Source organism: Saccopteryx leptura, chromosome 1, assembly GCF_036850995.1.
Source record: "Saccopteryx leptura isolate mSacLep1 chromosome 1, mSacLep1_pri_phased_curated, whole genome shotgun sequence".
Classification (NCBI taxonomy): domain Eukaryota; kingdom Metazoa; phylum Chordata; class Mammalia; order Chiroptera; family Emballonuridae; genus Saccopteryx; species Saccopteryx leptura.
In genome coordinates, this window is record NC_089503.1 from 50,246,559 (window position 1) to 50,269,017 (window position 22,459).

The following is a 22,459-nucleotide window of genomic DNA, read 5'->3' on the forward strand; positions in this document are numbered from 1 at the left end:
TTTTATTTCTTGACTATTCATTACTATTTAAATTTGTTTGAGAATAATGATTCCTCCTAGAGGTTAAATGATTCCTCCTAAAAGTTACATGATCTGTGATATACATAGACCTGTAGCCTTAATACGTATAAACTTCTCTTGGTTTAAGGATCCTCTTCAAAAGGAAATTTTTAATTTCCTACTTTGAGTGACATCGTTGTTTTGAAATCTGTTTCTGCTGTCAGTTTCAGATGAAAGTGAACTCCCCACAAGTACCACTCTGAAGGCCTCAGAGAAGTCTACAATGGAGCAGTTAGTGGAGAAAGCTTGTTTCAGAGACTATCAGCGTTTAGGTTTGGGAACCATATGTGGCAGCTCTTCTCGCTCAAAACCAGAATATTTTAGAATCACGGCCTCCAACAGGATGTATTCACTGTGCCGGAGGTAAGTGTATTAGGAGGCTCCAAAAAGAGACCTTTCCTTTCTTCTGTTTGAGTCTTGTTTTGTTTTGTTTTTGCATTTTTCTGAAGCTGGAAACAGGGAGAGACAGTCAGACAGACTCCCCCATGCACCCGACTGGGATCCACCCGGCACGCCCACCAGGGGGCGATGCTCTGCCCATCCTGGGCGTCGCCATGTTGCGACCAGAGCCACTCTAGCGCCTGAGGCAGAGGCCACAGAGCCATCCCCAGCGCCCGGGCCATCTTTGCTCCAATGGAGCCTCGGCTGCCGGAGGGGAAGAGAGAGACAGAGAGGAAAGCGCGGCGGAGGAGTGGAGAAGCAAATGGGCGCTTCTCCTGTGTGCCCTGGCCGGGAATCGAACCTGGGTCCTCCGCACGCTAGGCCGACGCTCTACCGCTGAACCAACCGGCCAGGGCCTGTTTGAGTCTTGATTGAGCTTTTTGCATCCATAGCTCAGAGGGAGAAAAATGTCAGAAAATAAGAGTAAGGTCTCCAGGGATATGGGTGAGTAAGGGACAGTATAGGAAGCATGAGCAAGCACCTCATTGGCATTCTCAGAAGTGCACTTACATCACGAACAGTGCCTATATCAGATTAGAAGGTGAAAGTAACAATAGTTTTTGTCCCCTCTATAAATTTGCCTTCTTTGTCTTTTCTCATCTGCCTCTTTTCTAGCATACCTGAAGATAACTCAAAGTAAAAATAGAATTTCGCCAGGCAGATAGGAAAGATGAAAGCCTGTTAGCCAGGGATCTGCAAACTTCTTCTTTAAAAGATCAGATAATACATATTTTTAGTTTTGCAGGCAATACGGTCTCTTGTTGCAGCTACTCAACTCTGCCACAAAAGCAAACGAATGGCCCTGGCCGGTTGGCTCAGCGGTAGAGCGTCGGCCTAGCGTGCGGAGGACCCGGGTTCGATTCCCGGCCAGGGCACACAGGAGAAGCGCCCATTTGCTTCTCCACCCCTCCGCCGCACTTTCCTCTCTGTCTCTCTCTTCCCCTCCCGCAGCCAAGGCTCCATTGGAGCAAAGATGGCCCGGGCGCTGGGGATGGCTCTGTGGCCTCTGCCCCAGGCGCTAGAGTGGCTCTGGTCGCAATATGGCGACGCCCAGGATGGGCAGAGCATCACCCCCTGGTGGGCAGAGCGTCGCCCCATGGTGGGCGTGCCGGGTGGATCCCGGTCGGGCGCATGCGGGAGTCTGTCTGACTGTCTCTCCCCGTTTCCAAATTCAGAAAAATGAAAAAAAAAAAAAAAAAAAAAAAGCAAACGAATGAATGGGCGGAGCAAGTTTTGGCCCACAGGCTGTAATTTGCTGACCCAAGTGCAGAAAGGGTTTCTTATGCTGTCTAATTAGAATATTTCCAAGGGATGTTACTTAAAGAATGTAACTGAACACATTTCTTTTTTCTGTTCTTACATCCTGTTGTTTTGTATATCTGTTAAGCCCTATGCCATGTTTTATATTTTTTAAAAATATATTTCCCCCATCCACAAGTTAAATCATTCTCAACTCCAGGTAAGTTCTTTTCTTTGCATTTATAAAGTCCTGGTTTAATTAAATATAAATTATAAGCCTTGTACATATTTAGAAAATTGTCTTAATATTACTATGCTTTTCACTGTTCTTGAAGAGCTATAAATACCTCATTTTAAATGATAATTTAAGTTTATATATACTACCAATGTGAAACTTGAAAAACAAGGTGGGAATATAATTTGAGCCAAATAAAAAATTGTATTATGTATTGGAAGGTTGTGATTCTGTTGAGTATGCAGTAGTTTTCCTGGGTACTTTGTCCTTCTAACCACATTTTCTTTGTAGATTAGTCTGAGTGATATTGTCAGGGTGTGATGTCTGATGTTTAGAAAGTTTGCTATCAAAATCATGATTGCTAGTGAGAAAACAGACCTCATTTATCACTTCAGTCTGTCAAAACAAAATAGAATTTTGTAGCCCACTCATTAGAACACTTGCTATAAAGCATTTATAGTGATATAAAATAATATATATTCCTCACACTATTAGAAGGAAAGAAATAGAATAATAAATAATCCAAAAAGAAGCAAGGAAGGAGAAAAATGAGAACACAGAATGTATGGAACAAATAGAAAGCAAATAGTAAGATGGTAAATTTAAATTCAAACATATTAGTAATTACATTACTTATAAATCAACTTAATGCTCCAATTAATATTTTTAAAAATCAGAATTTTTAAAGCTTTGTGCTGCTTTGAAGGGATATATCTAATAAAGAAAAATACAAAAAGGTGGAGAATAAAATGATAGAAAAACTATACCATGCAAAACTACCTTTATAAAAAAAAAAGCTGTTATAACTATATAAGTATCAAAGTAGACTTTAAAGTAAAATTTTACCAGCAATAAAGAATGGCTCATGGTAACAATAGGTTCATTTCACACATGACAGTTCATTATGACCAAGTGGAGTTTATTACAGGAATATAAAACTATCTCAACAACTGAAAATCAATTAGCATTAGCTGCCACATTAAAAGAATTAAAAAGAAAATTATAATTTTATTATATACAGATAATTTTACTTAAAATGTAATATATACTTATGATTTTTACAGAAAGAACTTTTAACATTAAAATACAAGAGAAGCTCCTTAATCTAGCAAAAAATATTTAATGGTAAGATATTGAAAACTTTTACTCTGGGAGCAAGACAAGGATGCCCACTATTACGTTTTATTCAGAGTTGTACTAGAGAACCTAGAACATGCAAAAATATTAAAAAATAAATAATAAGATGTTTATGACTGGCACGTCCCCCTCACTTGAGATCTGCTAGAACCACCATCCAGACTTCCTGCAGATCCACCCTCCCAAATCCTAGTGGCTTTGCCCTGCTCAGATTGGGGCAAAATCTAGAATGGACTGAGTTCTGTGGCTTTGGAGTGGAGGCTGCACATCCTACCCTCCCTGAAGCTTGACTGGCACCTCCTCGTGGGAGATCCACTAGCCCTGTTCCCCAACTCTTGGTGGCCGTGCTCTGCTGAGCTCCATCCTTCCCAGCAGAATGTGGGGCAGACTGAATTGTGTGGCTCTAGGAAAGAGACCCTTGCGTGCTCAACTGGAGCACAGTTCTCTCTTCACACAGCCAAGTCTTGGTCTGTTTGGGCCTGATAAACTGCTGACCTCACCCTGATGACTCCCTGAGATCCCACCCCAACACAAAGGTGTGTGAGCACCCAGAAGGTGGTGGCTAGGCTTGGTATACCCCAGGATATTTGCTGAGTGGCCTCAGAACCAGCACTGGCACCAAATTTGAACCTGTATTAACCTGTTGAACACCACTCACCCCTACCTAGTGACTCACTGAGATTCAACCCCATGAACTCAAGTACTGCCAGAGGCTGTTTGAGTGACTGAGCCTAAAAGGCAGGCAGAGGGGGATCTTGGGGTACCTTGGGACTTTTACTGACCTTCTCCCAGCCAGGTGCTAGTAGAAGTCAGCCTTGATATGTAGCTTGCTCTTTCTGCATGTACCCAGGCCAGGCAGAGGCAGCCACAAACTGTGGATCACTTGTAGCTCCAAACAGGTTGCCGAGTGCAAGTCATAATAACTGGCCTTTGGCCAGCACCAGAGTTCCTCCCCAAAGGCCCAGAACCAACATACTCAGTGGCCAGCTTCAAAAAACATCAGAGCGGGGTCCAATAAGCTTCACAAATGGCATATCCAAAGAGAGGTCTTGGCGGATTCTCCTGAGGCAAATTCTGTTTTATGTGGTCAGCACCTGCATAGCAGCTCTCACACCATGGTAAGGATTGAGCCTCATAGTTAGCCAGCCTGAGGGTCAAATTCACACATAAATGGACCTATAGCAATCAAAACTCAATTACAATAGGAGGGCCCACATGGCCCATACAAGGGACATTCCTGTAGCACCCAGCTCAGGTGATCAAGGAGACTGCACCACTGGATTCCACAGGACACTTACTACATAAGGCCACCTCACCAAGACTGAGGATCATAGCAGGTTTATCTAATACATAGAAACAAAAAGATCCAAAATGTGGAGACAAAGAAATACGTCCCAAATGAAAGAACAGGAGAAATCTCCAAAACAGAGCTAAATGAAATGGAGGCAAGCAATTTATCAGATATAGAGTTGAAAGCAATGGTTTAAGGATGCTCAACAGCATGAAAATGGATATCAAAACAATAAAAGGCCCTGGCCGGTTGGCTCAGCGGTAGAGCGTCGGCCTAGCGTGCGGAGGACCCGGGTTCGATTCCCGGCCAGGGCACATAGGAGAAGCGCCCATTTGCTTCTCCACCCCTCCGCCGCGCCTTCCTCTCTGTCTCTCTCTTCCCCTCCCGCAGCCAGGCTCCATTGGAGCAAAGATGGCCCGGGCGCTGGGGATGGCTCTGTGGCCTCTGCCCCAGGCGCTAGAGTGGCTCTGGTCGCAATATGGCGACGCCCAGGATGGTCGCAACATGGCGACGCCCAGGATGGGCAGAGCATCGCCCCCTGGTGGGCAGAGCGGCGCCCCATGGTGGGTGTGCCGGGTGGATCCCGGTCGGGCGCATGCGGGAGTCTGTCTGACTGTCTCTCCCTGTTTCCAGCTTCAGAAAAGAAAAATGAAAAAAAAAAAAAAAAAAAAAAAAAAAAAACAGACAAAAACAATAAAAAAGGACCAGTCAGAAATTAAGAATACAATATCTGAAATGAAGAATACACTGAAAGGAATAAACAAGTAAGTAGAATAAAGCAGAGGATGAAATCAGGGATTTAGAAGAGAAGGTAGAAAAAAATCATCCAATTAGAGCAGCAAAAAGAAAAAAGAATTTTAAAAATTGAAGATAGTTTAAAGCAGTGGTCCCTAACCTTTTTTGGACCACGGACCGGTTTAATGTCAGAAAATATTTTCACAGACCAGCCTTTAGGGTGGGATGGATAAATGTATCATGTGACCAAGACAAGCATTAAGAGTGAGTCTTAGACAGATCTAACAGAGGGAATCTGGTCATTTTTTAAAAATAAAACATCGTTCAGACTTAAATATAAATAAAACGGAAATAATGCCAGTTATTTATTCTTTCTCTGCAGACCGATACCAAATGGCCCATGGACCAGTAATGGTCTGTAGCCCGGGTGTTGGGGACCACTGGTTTAAAGGACCTTTGGGATACCATGAAACATAAAAACATTCTCACTATAGAGTTACCAGAAGGAGAGCAGAGAGAGAGCAAGAGATCAAGAACCTATTTGAGGAAGTAATGACTGAAACTTCCCTAAGTGGAGAAGTAAAAAAAAAAAACACAACAAAACACAAAACCAGGAATTACAGAGTCCCAAAGAACATGAACCCAAAGAGGCCCATACCAAGACACATCATAATTAAAAATGCAAAAGTTAAAGACAGAGAGAATCTTAAAAGTAGCAAGAAAAAAGCCCTGGCCGGTTGGCTCAGTGGTAGAGCGTTGGCCTGGCGTGCAGAGGTCCCGGGTTCGATTCCCGGCCAGGGCACACAGGAGAAGTGCCCATCTGCTTCTCCCCCCCTCCCCCCCTCCTTCCTCTCTGTCTCTCTCTTCCCCTCCCGCAGCGAGGCTCCATTGGAGCAAAGATGGCCCGAGCGCTGGGGATGGCTCCTTGGCCTCTGTCCCAGGCGCTAGAGTGGCTCTGGTCGCAACAGAGCGATGCCCCGGAGGGGCAGAGCATCGCCCCCTGGTGGGCAGAGCATCGCCCCTGGTGGGCGTGCCGGGTGGATCCCAGTCGGGTGCATGCGGAAGTCTGTCTGACTGTCTCTCCCCATTTCCAGCTTCAGAAAAATACAAAAAATAAAAAATAAATAAATAAGGAGCAAGAAAAAGACAGTTAGTTACATAGAAGAGAACTCCTATAAGACAGTCAGTTGATTCCTCAACAGAAACATTTCAGGATGGAAGGGATTGGCATGAAATATTATAAGTAATGAAAGCAAGGACCTACAACCAAGACCACTTACCAAGTAAGGCAATCATTTAAAATTGAAGGAAAATAAAGAGCTTCCCAGAAAAAGCTAAAGTAGTTTGTTATGACTAAGCTAGTATTACAAGAATTGTTAAAAGGCCTTCTAGAGGGGGTAGGGGGATGGGAAAGAGGAAGAAAGAAGGAGAAAAAAACAAAGAAACGTAGTTAAAGGAATAAAAAGGTGATAAATATGTACCTATCAATATCACTTTGAATGTAAATGGCTTAAATGTTTCATTCAAATACATAAAGTAACTGAATGGATAAGAGAACAAGATCCATATATACATACTGTCCACAAGAGACCTACTCAGAATGAAAGATACACACAGACTATAAAAGTAAAGGAATGAAAAAAAGATATTTTATGCAAGAAAGGAAAAAGAAGCTGGGGTAGCAATAATTATATCTGACAAAATAGATTTTTTAAAAGAAGGCTATATTAAGAGACAAAGAGGATAGATACTACATAATAATAAAGCAATCCAGTAAGAGACTATAACCCTTGTAAACATTTATGAATCCTAATAATAATAATAATTAGGAATACCTAATTATCCAAAGCAAATCTTGATGAACAAAAGGGAGAGACCAACAGTAATACAGTCATAGTAGGGGATTTTAACACCCAATTGACATTAATGAACAGATCTTCCAGACAGAAAATCAACGATGAAACAGCAGCCTTAAAGGACACCTGTGTCAGATGTATTTGATATCTTCAGAGCATTTCACCCCAAAGCAGCAGAGTATACATTCTTTTCAAGTGCACATAGAACATTTTTTAAGATAGACCACATCTCAGGACACAAAACAAGTCTCAATAAATTTTTTTTAATTTTATTTAAAAAATTTAACAGGGTGACATTGATCAATATGAGTACATAGGTTTCAGGTGTACATTTCTATAGCATTTGACTGTTGATTATGTTGTATACCCATCACCCAAAGTCAAATCGTTTTCCATCACCTTATACTTGTCCCTCTTTACACCCTTCCCCCACCCCTTCCTCCATAACCCCCTCCCCCAGGTAACCACTTCACTTTTATCTATGTCCATGAGTCTCAGTTTTATTTCCCACCTTTGTGTTAAATCATGCAGTTCCTAGCTTTTTCTGAATTACTTATTTCACTCAGTATAAAGTTCTCAAGGTCCATCTGTGTTATTGTAAATGCCACTATGTCATCATTTCTTATGGCTGAGTAGTATTCCATTGTATATATATAAGTCACATCTTCTTTATCCAATCCTCGTCAAGAGACACTTTGCTTGTTTCCATGTCTTGGCCACTGTGAATAATGCTGCGATGAATAAGGGGGTGCATGTGTCTTTGCAAACCAATGTTTTCAAGTTTTGGGGGTAGATACCCAGTAGAGGATTGCTGGGTACTTCTAATTTTTTGAGGAACCACCATACTTTCTTCCATAATGGTTGTGTGAATTTACATTCCCACCAGCAGTGAATGAGGGTTCCTTTTTCTCCATAGCCTCTCCAACACTTGTTATTACCTGTCTTGTTGATAACAGCCAATCTAACAGGTGTGAGATGGTATCTCATTGTAGTTTCGATTTGCATTTTTTTAATAGCTAGTGAAGATGAGCATCTTTTCATATACCTGTTGGCCATTTGTATGTCCTCTTGGGAGAAGTGTCTGTTCAGGTCCTCTCCTCATTTTTTAATTGGATTGTTTGCTTGTTTGTTGCTGAGCTTTGTGAGTTCTTTTTTTTTTTTTTTTTGTATTTTTCTGAAGCTGGAAACGGGGAGAGACAGTCAGACAGACTCCCACATGCGCCCGACCGGGATTCACCCGGCACGCCCACCAGGGGCGACGCTCTGCCCACCAGGGGGCGATGCTCTGCCCCTCCGGGGCGTCGCTCTGTCGCAACCAGAGCCACTTTAGCGCCTGGGGCAGAGGCCAAGGAGCCATCCCCAGCGCCTGGGCCATCTTTGCTCCAGTGGAGCCTTGGCTGCGGGAAGGGAAGAGAGAGACAGAGAGGAAGGAGGGGGGGTGGAGAAGCAAATGGGCGCTTCTCCTATGTGCCCTGGCAAATGGGCGCTTCTCCTATGTGCCCTGGCCGGGAATCAAACCCGGGTCCCCCGCACACCAGGCCGACGCTCTACCGCTAAGCCAACCAGCCAGGGCTTTGTGAGTTCTTTATATATTCTGGGTATTAACCCCTTATTGGAGCTGTTGTTAACAAATATCATCTCTCATTTAGTTGGCTGCCTGTTTCTTGTCAGTTTCTTTTACTGTGCAGAAGCTTTTTAGTTTGATATAGTCCCATTCATTTATTTTTGTCTTTACTTCCCTTACCTTTGGGGTCAAATTTATAAATTGTTCTCTATGGCCAAGATCCATGAGCTTAGTACCTATGTTTTCTTCTATGTAATTTATAGTTTCAGGTCTTATATTTAGGTCTTTGATCCATTTTGAATTAATTTTAGAGCAGGGGGACAAACTATAGTCAAGTTTTATTTTTTGCATGTGGCTTTCCAGTTTACCCAGCACTATTTATTGAAGAGGTTTTCTTTTCTCCATTGTGTGTTTTTAGCTCCATTGTCAGAGATGATTTGTCCATATAGTACATTTGATCTTATTTCTGGGCTCTCAGTTCTTTCTATTGGTCTGTATGTCTGTTTTTCTGCCAATACCATGCTGTTTTGATTATCATAGATCTATAGTATAATTTCAAGTCAGGTAGTATGATACTTCTGGCTTCATTCTTTTTCCTCAGGATTTCTTTGGCTGTTCAAGGGTATTTATGGTTCCATACAAACCTGGTAATTTTTTGATCCATTACTTTAAAAAATGACATTGGGTTTTGATAAGGATTGCATTAAATTTGTATATTGCTTTGGGTAATCTGGCCATTTTACCTATGTTGAATCTTCCAATTCATAAACATGGAAATATTTTTCCATTTCATTGTATTCTTTTTCAATTTCTTTCAATAATGTTTTGTATTTTTCAGTATATAGGTCCTTCACATCCTTTGTTAAGTTTATTCCTAGGTTTTTGGGTGTTTTTTTGCTGCAACTGTAAAAGGAATTGTTTGTTTGTTTGTTTTAGTTCATTTTCCAAAATTTCATCATTGGTGTATAGGAAACCAACAGACTTTTGTATATTGATTTTATATCCTGAGACTTTACTGTATTGGTTTATTGTTTATAATAATTTTTTGGTGGAGTCTTTGGGGATTTCTATATGCAGGATCATGTCATCTGCAGAAAAGCAATACCTTAACTTCATCTTTCCTGATATAAATGCCTTTTATTTTTTTCTCTAACCTGATCGCTCTGGCTAAAACTTTCAGAACTATGTTGAATAAGAGTGGAGAAATTGAGCAGTCTTGTCTTGTTCCTGATTTTAGAGGAAAAGCCTTCATTTTTTTTTTTCATGATTTAGTATGATATTAGCTGATGGTTTGTCATATATGGATTTTATTACGTTGAGGTACTTTCCTTCTATTCCCATTTTATTGAGTGTTTTAAACATAAAGAGATGTTGTATCCTATTGAATGCCTTTTCTGCATCTGTTGATAGGATCATATGATTTTTGTTCTTTGCTTTGTTGTGGTATATTACGTTGATTGATTTCCATATATTGAACCATCCTTGTGCTCCTGGGATGAATCCCATTTGATTGTGATACATTATTTTTTTAATATTCTGTTGTATTCAATTTGCTAATATATTGTTTAGGATTTTTACATCAGTATTCATTAGAGATATTGGTCTGTAGTTTTCTTCTTTTGTATTGTCCTTGCCAAGTTTTGGTATCAGTGTTATGTTGGCCTCATAAAATATATTGGGTAGTATTGCTTCTTCTTCTATTTTTTGGAAGACTTTGAGAAGGATAGGTACCAAATCTTCTTTGAATGTTTGATAAAATTCACTAGTGTATCCATCTGGTCCTGGACTTCTGTTTTTGGGGAGGCTTTTGATAGTTGTTTCTATTTTCTGTCAGCTTATAGGTCTATTTAGGTTTTCTACTTCTTTGTGACCCAGTCTAGGAAGATTTTTCTAGGAATTTATCCATTTCCACTAGGTTGTTGAATTTAGTGGCATATAATCTTTCATAGTATTCTACTATGATCCTTTGTATAGCTATATTTGTGGTCTACTCTTTATTTCAGACTTTGTTTATATGAGTCCTTCCTCTTTTTTCCTTAGTGAATCTAGGCAGTGGTTTGTCTTTTATTGATATTTTCAAAGAACTAGCTCTTTATTGTATTAATTTTTTCTATAGTATTTTTGTTCTCTATTTCATTTAGTTCTACTCTAATTTTTATTATTTTCTTTCATGTGCTGACTTTGGGTTGCCTTTGTTCTTTTTTCTAGTTCCTTAAGATGTGATGTTAAGTTGTTTATTTAGGGTCTCTCATTTTTGATATAAGCCTGTAATGATTTTGAAATGTCATGTTGTCATTTTTATTTGTCTTTATATATCTTTTGATCTCTGCTTTTATTTCTTCTTTGACCTAAGTCATTTTTTAGAAGTATGTTGTTTGATTTTCACATTTTTGTGGGATTCTTTACTTCCTATTTACAATTGAATTCTAATTTCAAAGCCTTATGGTCAGAAAATATGCTTGGTATAATTTCAATCTTCCTGAATTTGTGGATGTTATTTTTATGGCTCAACACATGGTCTGTCCTTGAGAATGTTCCATGCACACTGGAGAAGAATGTATAATCTGACATTTTGGGATGAAATGTCTTATAAATGTCTATTATGTCCATTTGGTCCAGTGTATCATTTAACCCTTTGAGTAGTGAGTTTTTTCCTTGCTCGCTGACTCCCGGGAGTGAGTTTTCTTTCAAAATGAAGTTAGTTTCAGTTACAGTTTTATTAACTTAAAATCAAGTTTGTTTGATACCTAATTTATGGAAACAAGAAGAACATACATGTGCCTTTTTTTAATGTTGCCTTTACACATGTACAATCATACTCTAGATGGTCAGGAGGCACAAGGATGTACATGAATGTTCGTACTACTCAGAGTGTTAAGAATGATATTTCTTTATTGATTTTCTGTTTGGATGATCTATCTAAAGCCATCAATGGTGTTTTGAGATCTCCAGGTATGATTGTGTTTTTGTCTGTTTCTATTTTTAGAAGAGATAGTAGACATCTTATATATTTTGGTGTTCCCTGGTTTGGTGCATATATATTAAGAAGTCTTATGTTTTCTTGATACAAGGTCCCATTTATCCTTATGAAATGTCCATCTTTCTCTCTGGTTACCTTTGTTGTCTTGAAGTTAGCATTGTCAGATATGAGTATGGCTGCAGCTGCTTTTTTGGGGGGTATTATTTGCTTGGAGAACCATTTTCCAACCCTTCATTTTGAGTCTACTTTTGTCCTTTCAACTTAGATGTGTCTCTTGAAGGCAGCATACAGTTGAGTTTTGCTTTTTGGTTCGATCTGCTACTCTGTGCCTCTTTATTGGTGAGTTCAGTCCATTTACAGTTAGGGTAATTACTGACACTTGAGTATTTCCTATAGCCATTTTGTGTTTTCTGATAGCTCTGTGTCTTGTTTGCTTTTTCTCTTTTGTGTTTCTGTTTGGTGGTATTCCATACTTATTGCCCCTGTTTCTTCTTTTTTTTAAGCTGTGTATTTCAGTAGTGGCTTTTTCATGGGTTGTTACCATTAGGTTATTAAGAGGAAAATGTTCATGTGTACAAGAGGCCTTTCTTTTAAGAGTGCTCCTGCACTCCATCCTCCTTTGCTACTGCAAATCTTTATCTTCTCCTCTTTTATGTTTTTGTCAGCACAGATTATCCTTGTTTTTATTGTGATCTTGTTGGAGCTTTTACTTGTAGTTTTGATTTGTTTTGTTCTTTGTGTTTGGTCAGATAACCCCCTTGAGTATTTCCTTCAGTGGAGCTTTCTGGTGATAAATTCCCTCAGCTTTTGTATGTCTGTAAAAGTTTTATTTCTCCTTCATATTTGAAGGATAACTTTTATGGATATAGTATTCTTGGCTGGTAATTCCTTTCAGTACTTTGGATGTTTGGATCCACTCTCTTCTGGCTTGAACAGTTTCTGCTGAGAAGTCTATATAACCTGATGGGCTTTCCTTTATATATTATGTTTTCTTTTCCCTAGCTGCCTTGAGGATTCTTTCTTTGTCATGGATTTTTGACAATTTTATTATGATGCGCCTTGGAGTAGTTCTGTTTGGGTTGCGGTAACTCGGTGTTCTCTTTGCTTTTTTTATTTGAGGCTCTCTTTCCAATGCTTGGGAAATTCTTGTCCATTATTTGTTCAAATAGGCTCTCCATCCCTTCTCCCTCTCTTCTTCTGATATACACGTTATTCTTATATTGCTTTTTCTGATGAAGTCAGACTATTCTTGTCTAGCTCTCTCAGTTTTTTTTAAATTTGTGAGTCTTTCTCCTCTTCTCTCTGTAGCATCTCTAGTTGCCTTTCTTTAATATCACTGATCCTTTCCTCTATACAGCTTGTTTTATTAGCTAAACTTGCTACCTTAGTCTTCAATTCATGTATTGAGTTCTTCATCTCTGTTTTTAAAGTTTCAATCTTCTTGGTGAGCTCATTAAGTTGTCTATTGGTATTTTCTCACATCTCGTTCAGTATTTTTAGGACTTCAGTTTTGAATTCTCTATCATTTAACTCCAAGGTTTCCATGTAATTGAGATATTTTTCTGGAGACTTTCATTTTCTTTCTGAACTACATCTCTGTCTTGTGTAGCCATGGTATTCAATATCTTCCTCCTTGATGGCATTTGAGAGTGATATTGTTAAAAACCCCTAACAAAAAAAAAGTAAAAAAATGAAATATTAAAATAAATACCAGTAAATACAGTAAGAATTTTAAATTTTTTAAAATTATGACAAGTAAAGAAGAATAAACATATAAAAGGATTGAAAACAAAGGAAAAACAAATCACCCAGAAAAAAAATAAAAATAAAAATGTAAAAGTTATAGAAAATAAAATGCAAAAGAGAGGCCCTGGCCAGTTGGCTCAGTGGTAGAGCGTCGACCTGGCATGCAGGAGTCCCGGGTTCAATTCCTGGCCAGGGCACACAGGAGAAGCACCCATCTGCTTCTCCACCCCTCCCCCTCTCCTTTCTCTCTGTTTCTCTCTTCCCCTCCCGCAGCCAAGGCTCTATTGGACCAAAGTGGCCCAGGCGCTAGAATGGCTCTGGTTGCAACAGAGCGACGTCCCAGATGGGCAGAGCATCACCCCCTGGTGGGCATGCCAGGTGGATCCCAGTCGCATTTGGGAATCTGTCTGACTGCCTCCCTGTTCCCAACTTCAGAAAAATAAAAAAATAAAAAATGCAAAAGAGAAAATATGAATAAAAAGGAAAACAATGGGGGGAAAAGTAAAAATACATTTTGACTTTGAGCAGTTTCTTCCTATAGGTACCCACTGTATTACAAGTTTTAACTCTGAAGTTCCTGAGCTGTACTCTGCTGAGTTGTTGCCCTCTCAGTGATGCAGGCGGGGCCGCAGTCACATTGATGGGTGGGGGCTGTTGTGAGAGCTTTACAGCTTTGGCTTTATGGCTTTACAGTGCTAGCTATAGTAATCTCAGGCATCTGGGCATTCCTCCCAACATCTCAACAGACCTGGGGACCAAACACAGAGTACTTTTGTTCTTCAAGAGAGAGAGTGTCTCGGGAGAGCTAGCTGTGGGTTTTGTCTCTGCCATTGTCCCTACCGTGAGGTGAGGGAGGTGGGATCTGGGAGGCTGGGGTGCCACACTTTAGTTTTCTCTGTCTCTGCCAAGAGTGGGCTGCAGGTAAACTGTGGGAACACAGACCATGTACCCGTACCCTTGCCACTTTAGTTTATTTCCTCTGCTTCTCTATCTCACTGTTCCTTCCAGAAGGGGAAAGATCAAGAGTCTTTCTCATGCCACCATTACATTTGGTTCAATAAAGTCAAGAAGATTGAAATCATATCAGGCATCTTCTCTGACCATAATGGTATGAAACCTGAATTCAATAACAAAAAAATAAACTGAACAACACACAAGACATGGAGGCTAAATAACATGTTACTGAACAATGAATGGGTTGACAATGAGATCAAAGATAAAAAGATACCTTGAAACAACAACCCAAATTCTATGGGACACAGTGAAAGTAGTCGTAAGAGGGAAATTCATAGCATTACAGGCCTACCTCAAGAAACAGAAAAATCTCAAATATAACTTTACATTTAAAGGAACTAGAAAAAGAACAAAGTGCCAAAGTAAGTAGAAGAAAGGAAATAATAAAGATCAGAGCAGAAATACACGATATAGAGTATAAAAAATATATATACAAAAGTACATGAAACCAAGGGCTAGTTCTCTGAAAAGATAAACAAGATTGACAGACCTTTAACCACCAGACTCATCATGATAAAAGAGAGAGAGGACCCAAATAAATAACATCAGAAATGAAATAGGAGAAATAACAACTGACACCAAGGAAGTATAAAGGAGTGTAAGAAAATATAACAAACAACTATATGCCAACAAATTATACAATCTGGACAAAATGGATAAATTCTTAGAAATATACAATCTTACAAAGCTGAATCAGGAAGAACCAGAGAATCTGGACAGATTACGACTAACAAAATTGAAACAGTAATTTAGAAAATTCCCAAGAAACTCCTGAACCATATGGCTTCACAGGTAAGTTTTATGGACCATCCAAAGAACTAACACCTATCCTTCTCAAACTATTCCAAAAAACTCAAGAGGAAGGAAGACTCTCGAGCTCATTTTATAAGGCCAGCATTATCCTAATTCCAAAATCAAATAAAAACACTACAAAAAAGAAAATTATAGGCCAATATCCCTGATGAACATAGATGCTAAAATTCTCAAAATATTAGCCAATTTGATCTAGCAATACATTAAAAAGGTCATACACCATGATCAAGTGGGCTTTATTCTGGGGATGCAGGGTTGGTACAACATACACAAACCAATAAATGTGATTCATCACATAAACAAAATGAAGGATATAAACCACATGTTCAGGCCCTGGCCAGTTGGCTCAGTAGTAGAGCATTGGCCCAGCGTGTGGATGTCCCAGGTTCAATTTCCAGTCAGGACACACATGAAAAGCGAACATCTACTTCTCTCCCCCCACCCCCTTCTCTCTCTCTTCTCCTCTTGCAGCCAGTGGCTCAGTTGGTTTGAGCATCTGCCCCAGCATTGAGGATAGCTCAGCTGGTCCAAGCGTCAGCCAGCCCCAGACAGGAGTTGCCAGGTGGATCCCAGTTGGGGCACATGCAGGAGTCTGTCTCTCCATCTCCACTCCTCTCACCTTAAAAAAAAACAAAACACCTAGGAATATGTTTAATCAAGGATGTAAAAGACCTGTACTGGGAAAATTATAAGACACTGAAGGAAGACACTGAAGAAGACACAGTAAATGGAAGCATGTACTGTGTTCATGATTAGGAATGTCCATACTATCCAAAGCAATCTATCAATTCAATGCAGTTCCTATCAAGATACTAATGGTGTATTTCACAGAATTAAAACAAATATTCCAAAAATTTATATGAAACCACAGAAAGACCCTGAGTAGCCACACCAGTTTTGAGAAAGAAGAACAAATTTAGAGGAATCAAGCTACCTGATATCAAACTATACTATAAGGCCACAGTAATCGAAACAGCATGGTACTGGCATAAAAACAGACATATAGATCATGGAACAGAATAGAGAGTTCAGAAATAAACCCATGCCTTCATGGCCAGTTAGTATTTGGCAAAAGAGGCAAAAACATACAGTAGGTCAAAGACAGTCTCTTCAATAAATGCTGTTGGGAAAATTGGATGTATGTGCATGCAAAAACATGAAATTAGACCACCTTCTTACACCGTGCACAAGAATATACTCAAATTGGATCAAAGGCTTCAGTGTTAGACTCAAAACAATAAAAATCCAAAGGAAAACATAGGCAGTAAAATATCAGACATTTCTTATAGCAATATTTTTTCTGTTATATCTCCTCAGGGAAGAGAAACCAAAATAAATGAAATTATATCAAATTAAAAAGTTTTTGTGCAGCAAAGGAAACCATCAACAAAATGAAAAGAGAACCCACTAAATTGGAGAAATGATACCTCTGAAAAGGGGTTAATACCCAAAACTTATAAAGATCTTATAAAAATTTAACAGAAAAAGAAAAGGCAATACAATTAAAAAATGAGCAAAGGACCTGAATAGGCAACTGCTTCAGAGGGGACATACAGGTGACCAGTAGAAATACGAAAAGATCCTCATTGTCACTAATCATCAGAGAAATGCAAATTAAAACCACAGTGAGATTTTACCTCACATCTGTCAGAATGGCTATCATCAATAAATCAACAACAAGTATTGGCAAGGATATGGAGAAAAGGGAACCCTTATGCACTGTTGCTGGGAATGCAGATTGGTGCAGCCACTGTGGAAAGCACTATGGAATTACCTCAAAAAATTAAAAATGGAACTGCCTTATGATCCAGGAACTCTACTTCTAGAAATACATCCAAAGAAACCCAAAACACTAATTTGAAAGAATATACACCTCCCTATGACCATTGCAGTGTTATTTACAATAACTAATATTTGTAAGCAGCCCAAGTGCCCATCAGTAGATGAGTGGGGGAAAAAAGCCTTTGTGTATTTACACAATTGGATACTACTCAGCCATAAAAAGAAAGAAATCTTACTGTTTGTGACAGCATGGATGGACCTGGAGAGTATTATGCTAAGTGAAATAAGCCAGTCAGAGAAAGACAAGTACCATATAATTTCATGTATATGTGAAATCTAATGGACAAAATAAACAAAATAGGAACAAACTCATAGAGAACAAACTGATAGCTGTCAGAGGAGAAGGGTGTTTGCAGGGCTGGGTGAAAAAAGTGAAGGAATTAAGCAAAGAAGAAACAACATCAACAAAAAACTCATAGACACAGACCGCAGTATGGTGATAGCCAGAGGAAAAGAGGGTTGGGGGAGATAGAACAGGGTAGGGGTATAAATGGTGATGGAAGGAGACTTGACTTGGGATGGTGGATACAGGTGATGTATTATAGAACTGTATACATGAAACCTATATTATTTATTAATATCACCCCAATAAATTCAATAATAATAACAATAAAACATTTAAAGATTGAAAAGAAAGAAATAAAACTACCATTATTCACTGATGATCTGATTGCATGCAGAGAAAATCTGAAGGAATCTACAGATAAATGTTTTACCTTAATAAGTGAATTTAGTAAGGACACTGATATAAGATCATTATACAAAAATTAGTCGTGTATATACCAAATATAAATAATTAAAAAATAAAATTTTATGTAATGCTATTTTGGCACTACTGATATTATTTAGTGTAACACTAAAAACATTACACATTTAGACTAAATCTAATGAAAGATGTGTGAGACCTCTACATGGAACAGTCAAAACAACATTGAGGATCATTAAAAACATAAATGGGATATCCACACAAGAATATTTCATGTTCTTGGGTTAGAATACTCAGTAGTCTAAAATTGTATTTCTCCAAAAATTGATCTATAGATTCAATGTAGGCCCAATCAAAACCCCAGAAAAATGTTTGTGGTAACTGAAAAGATGATTTTTAAGAGTTATATAAAAATGGAAAAGGCCCAGAGTAATCAGGATAGCCTTATAGAATAAAACTACAGAGTATTTTAATAATACTACAAGATTTTTAAATAAAACTTCAGTAATTTAAACCAGTGGTCCCCAACCCCCGGGCCACGGACCAGTACCGGTCTGTGGGCCATTTGGTACCGGTCCACAGAGATAGAATAAATAACTTACATTATTTCCGTTTTATTTATATTTAAGTCTGAACAATGTTTTATTTTTTAAAAATGACCAGATTCCCTTTTACATCCGTCTAAGACTCACTCTTGACGCTTGTCTTGGTCACGTGGTACATTTATTCGTCCCACCCTAAAGGCCAGTCCGTGAAAATATTTTCTGACATTAAACTGGTCCATGGCCCAAAAAAGGTTGGGGACCACTGATTTAGACAGTATGGGATTGGCACAAGGATAGATGAACAGACCATTGGAGCAAAATAGGGAATATAGAAAGTGCAACATATATGAACACGATTTAAGATTAAGGTAGCACTTAAAGCCCTGGCCGGTTGGCTCAGTGGTAGAGCGTTGGCCTGGCATGCAGGAGTCCCGGGTTCGAATCCCGGCCAGGGCACACGGGAGAAGCGCCCATCTGCTTCTCCACCCCTCCCCCTCTCCTTCCTCTCTGTTTCTCTCTTTCCCTCCCGCAGCCAAGGCTCTATTGGAGCAAAGTTGGCCCGGGCGCTGAGGATAGCTCTATGGCCTCTGCCTCAGGCGCTAGAATGGCTCTGGTTGCAACAGAGCAACACCCCAGATGGGCAGAGCATTGCCCCCTGGTGGGCATGCCGGGTGGATCCCGGTCGGGCGCATGCGGAAGTCTGTCTGACTGCCTCCCGTTTCCAACTTCAGAAAAATACAAAAAAAAAAAAAAAGATAGCACTTAAGAGCAGGGGTAAAAGATGGTTTTTACTAGAGCACCTGGATATGATAGACATCTACAGGACATTTCATCCCAAAGTGACTGAGTATACATTTTTCTCCAAGTGTACATGGATCATTCTCAAGAATTGACCATATGTTGGGCCACAAAAACAACATCAGCAAATTCAGAAAAATTGAAGTTGTACCAAGCATATTTTCTGATCATAAAGCCTTGAAACTAGAATTCAACTGCAAAAAAGAGGAAAAAAATCCCACAAAAATGTGGAAACTAAACAACATACTTTTAAAAAATGAATGGGTCAAAGAAGAAATAAGTGCAGAGATCAAAAGATATATACAGACTAATGAAAATGACAATACGACATATCAGAATCTATGGGATGCAGCAAAAGCAGTGATAAGAGGGAAGTTCATATCACTTCAGGCATATATGAACAAACAAGAGAGAGCCCAAGTGAACCACTTAACTTCACACCTTAAGGAACTAGAAAAAGAAGAACAAAGACAACCCAAAACCAGCCGAAGAAAGGAGATAATAAAAATCAGAGCAGAAATAAATGAATTAGAGAACAGAAAAACTATAGAAAAAATTAATAGAACAAGGAGCTGGTTCTTTGAAAAGATCAACAAAATTGACAAACCCTTGGCAAGACTTACCAAGGAAAAAAGAGAAAGAACTCATATAAACAAAATCCAAAATGAAAGAGGAGAAATCACCACGGAAACCGTAGATATACAAAGAATTATTGTAGAATACTATGAAAAACTTTATGCCACTAAATTCAACAACCTAGAAGAAATGGATAAATTCCTAGAACAATACAACCTTCCTAGACTGAGTCAAGAAGAAGCAGAAAGCCTAAACAGACCTATCAGTAGAGAAGAAATAGAAAAAACCATTAAAAACCATTAAAAACCTCCCCAAAAATAAAAGTCCAGGCCCTGACGGCTATACCAGCAAATTTTATCAAACATTCAAAGAAGACTTGGTTCCTATTCTACTCAAAGTCTTCCAAAAAATTGAAGAAGAAGCAATACTTCCAAACACATTTTATGAGGCCAACATAACCCTCATACCAAAACCAGGCAAGGATGGCACAAAAAAAGAAAACTACAGACCAATATCTCTAATGAATACAGATGCTAAAATACTAAACAAAATACTAGCAAATCGAATACAACAACATATTAAAAAAATAATACATCAAGATCAAGTGGGATTCATCCCAGAATCTCAAGGATGGTTCAACATACGTAAAACGGTTAACGTAATACACCATATCAACAAAACAAAGAACAAAAACCACATGATCTTATCAATAGACGCAGAAAAGGCTTTTGATAAAATACAACACAATTTTATGTTTAAGACTCTCAACAAAATGGGTATAGAAGGAAAATATCTCAACATGATAAAGGCCATATATGATAAACCATCAGCTAACATCATATTAAATGGCACTAAACTGAAGGCTTTCCCCCTTAAATCAGGAACAAGACAGGGTTGTCCACTCTCTCCACTCTTATTTAATGTGGTACTAGAGGTTCTAGCCAGAGCAATCAGACAAGACAAAGAAATAAAAGGCATCCATATTGGAAAAGAAGAAGTAAAGGTATCACTTTTTGCAGGTGATATGATCCCATATATCGAAAACCCCAAAGAATCCACAAAAAGACTACTAGAAACAACAAGCCAATACAGTAAGGTCGCAGGATACAAAATTAACATACAGAAGTCAATAGCCTTTCTATATGCCAACAATGAAACAACTGAGAAGGAACTCAAAAGAATAATCCCCTTCATGATTGCAACAAAAAAAATAAAATACTTAGGAATAAACATAACAAAGAATGTAAAGGACTTATATAATGAAAACTATAAACCATTGTTAAGGGAAATTGAAAAAGATATAATGAGATGGAAGAATATACCTTGTTCTTGGCTAGGAAGAATAAATATAATCAAGATGGCTATATTACCCAAAGCAGTATACAAATTTAATGCAATTCCCATCAAACTTCCAATGACGTTTTTTAAAGAAATAGAGCAAAAAATCATCAGATTTATATGGAACTATAAAAAACCCCGAATAGCCAAAGCAATCCTAAAGAAAAAGAATGAAGCTGGGGGCATTACAATACCTGACTTCAAACTATATTATAGGGCCACGACAATCAAAACAGCATGGTATTGGCAGAAAAATAGACACTCAGACCAATGGAACAGAATAGAAAACCCAGAAATAAAACCACAAATATATAGTCAAATAATTTTTGATAAAGGGGCCAACAACACACAATGGAGAAAAGAAAGCCTCTTCAATAAATGGTGCTGGGAAAACTGGAAAGCCACATGCAAAAGAATGAAACTGGACTACAGTCTCTCCCCCTGTACAAAAATTAACTCAAAATGGATCAAAGATCTAAACATAAGACCTGAAACAATTAAGTACATAGAAGAAGACATAGGTACTCAACTCATGGACCTGGGTTTTAAAGAGCATTTTATGAATTTGACTCCAATGGCAAGAGAAGTGAAGGCAAAAATTAATGAATGGGACTACATCAGACTAAGAAGTTTTTGCTCAGCAAGAGAAACTGATAACAAAATAAACAGAAAGCCAACTAAATGGGAAATGATATTTTCAAACAACAGCTCAGATAAGGGCCTAATATCCAAAATATACAAAGAACTCATAAAACTCAACAACAAACAAACAAACAATCCAATAAAAAAATGGGAAGAGGATATGAATAGACACTTCTCCCAGGAAGAAATACAAATGGCCAACAGATATATGAAAAGATGCTCATCTTCTTTAGCTATTAGAGAAATGCAAATCAAAACACAATGAGATACCACCTCACACCTGTTCGATTAGCTATTATTAGCAAGACAGGTAATAACAAATGTTGGAGAGGCTGTGGAGAAAAAGGAACCCTCATACACTGTTGGTGGGAATGTAAAGTAGTACAACCATTATGGAAGAAAGTATGGTGGTTCCTCAAAAAACTGAAAATAGAACTACCTTATGACCCAGCAATCCCTCTACTGGGTATATATCCCAAAAACTCAGAAACATTGATACGTAAAGACACATGCAGCCCCATGTTTATTGCAGCATTGTTCACAGTGGCCAGGACATGGAAACAACCAAAAAGCCCATCAATAGATAACTAGATAAAGAAGATGTGGCACATATACACTATGGAATACTACTCAGCCATAAGAAATGATGACATCGGAACATTTACAGCAAAATGGTGGGATCTTGATAACATGATACGAAGCGAAATAAGTAAATCAGAAAAAACCAGGAACTGCATTATTCCATACGTAGGTGGGACATAAAAGTGAAACTAAGAGACATTGATAAGAGTGTGGTGGTTATGGGGGGGAGGGGGGAATGGGAGAGGGAAAGGGGGTGGGGAGGGGCACAAAGAAAACAAGATAGAAGGTGACAGAGGACAATCTGACTTTGGGTGGTGGG

General features: G+C 38.8%; 1 protein-coding gene across 4 annotated transcripts in view; it reads left to right on the plus strand.

Moving 5' to 3' along the window:
* SBF2 (SET binding factor 2) overlaps positions 1 to 22,459 on the plus strand; it is a 502,739-nt gene that overhangs the window by 418,627 nt on the left and 61,653 nt on the right. For all 4 annotated transcript variants that reach the window (XM_066365963.1, XM_066365945.1, XM_066365952.1 and 1 more), the window contains exon 26: positions 225 to 423. In XM_066365963.1, the coding sequence (XP_066222060.1) occupies positions 225 to 423 (199 nt within the window). The remainder of the gene's footprint in view (positions 1 to 224; positions 424 to 22,459) is intronic.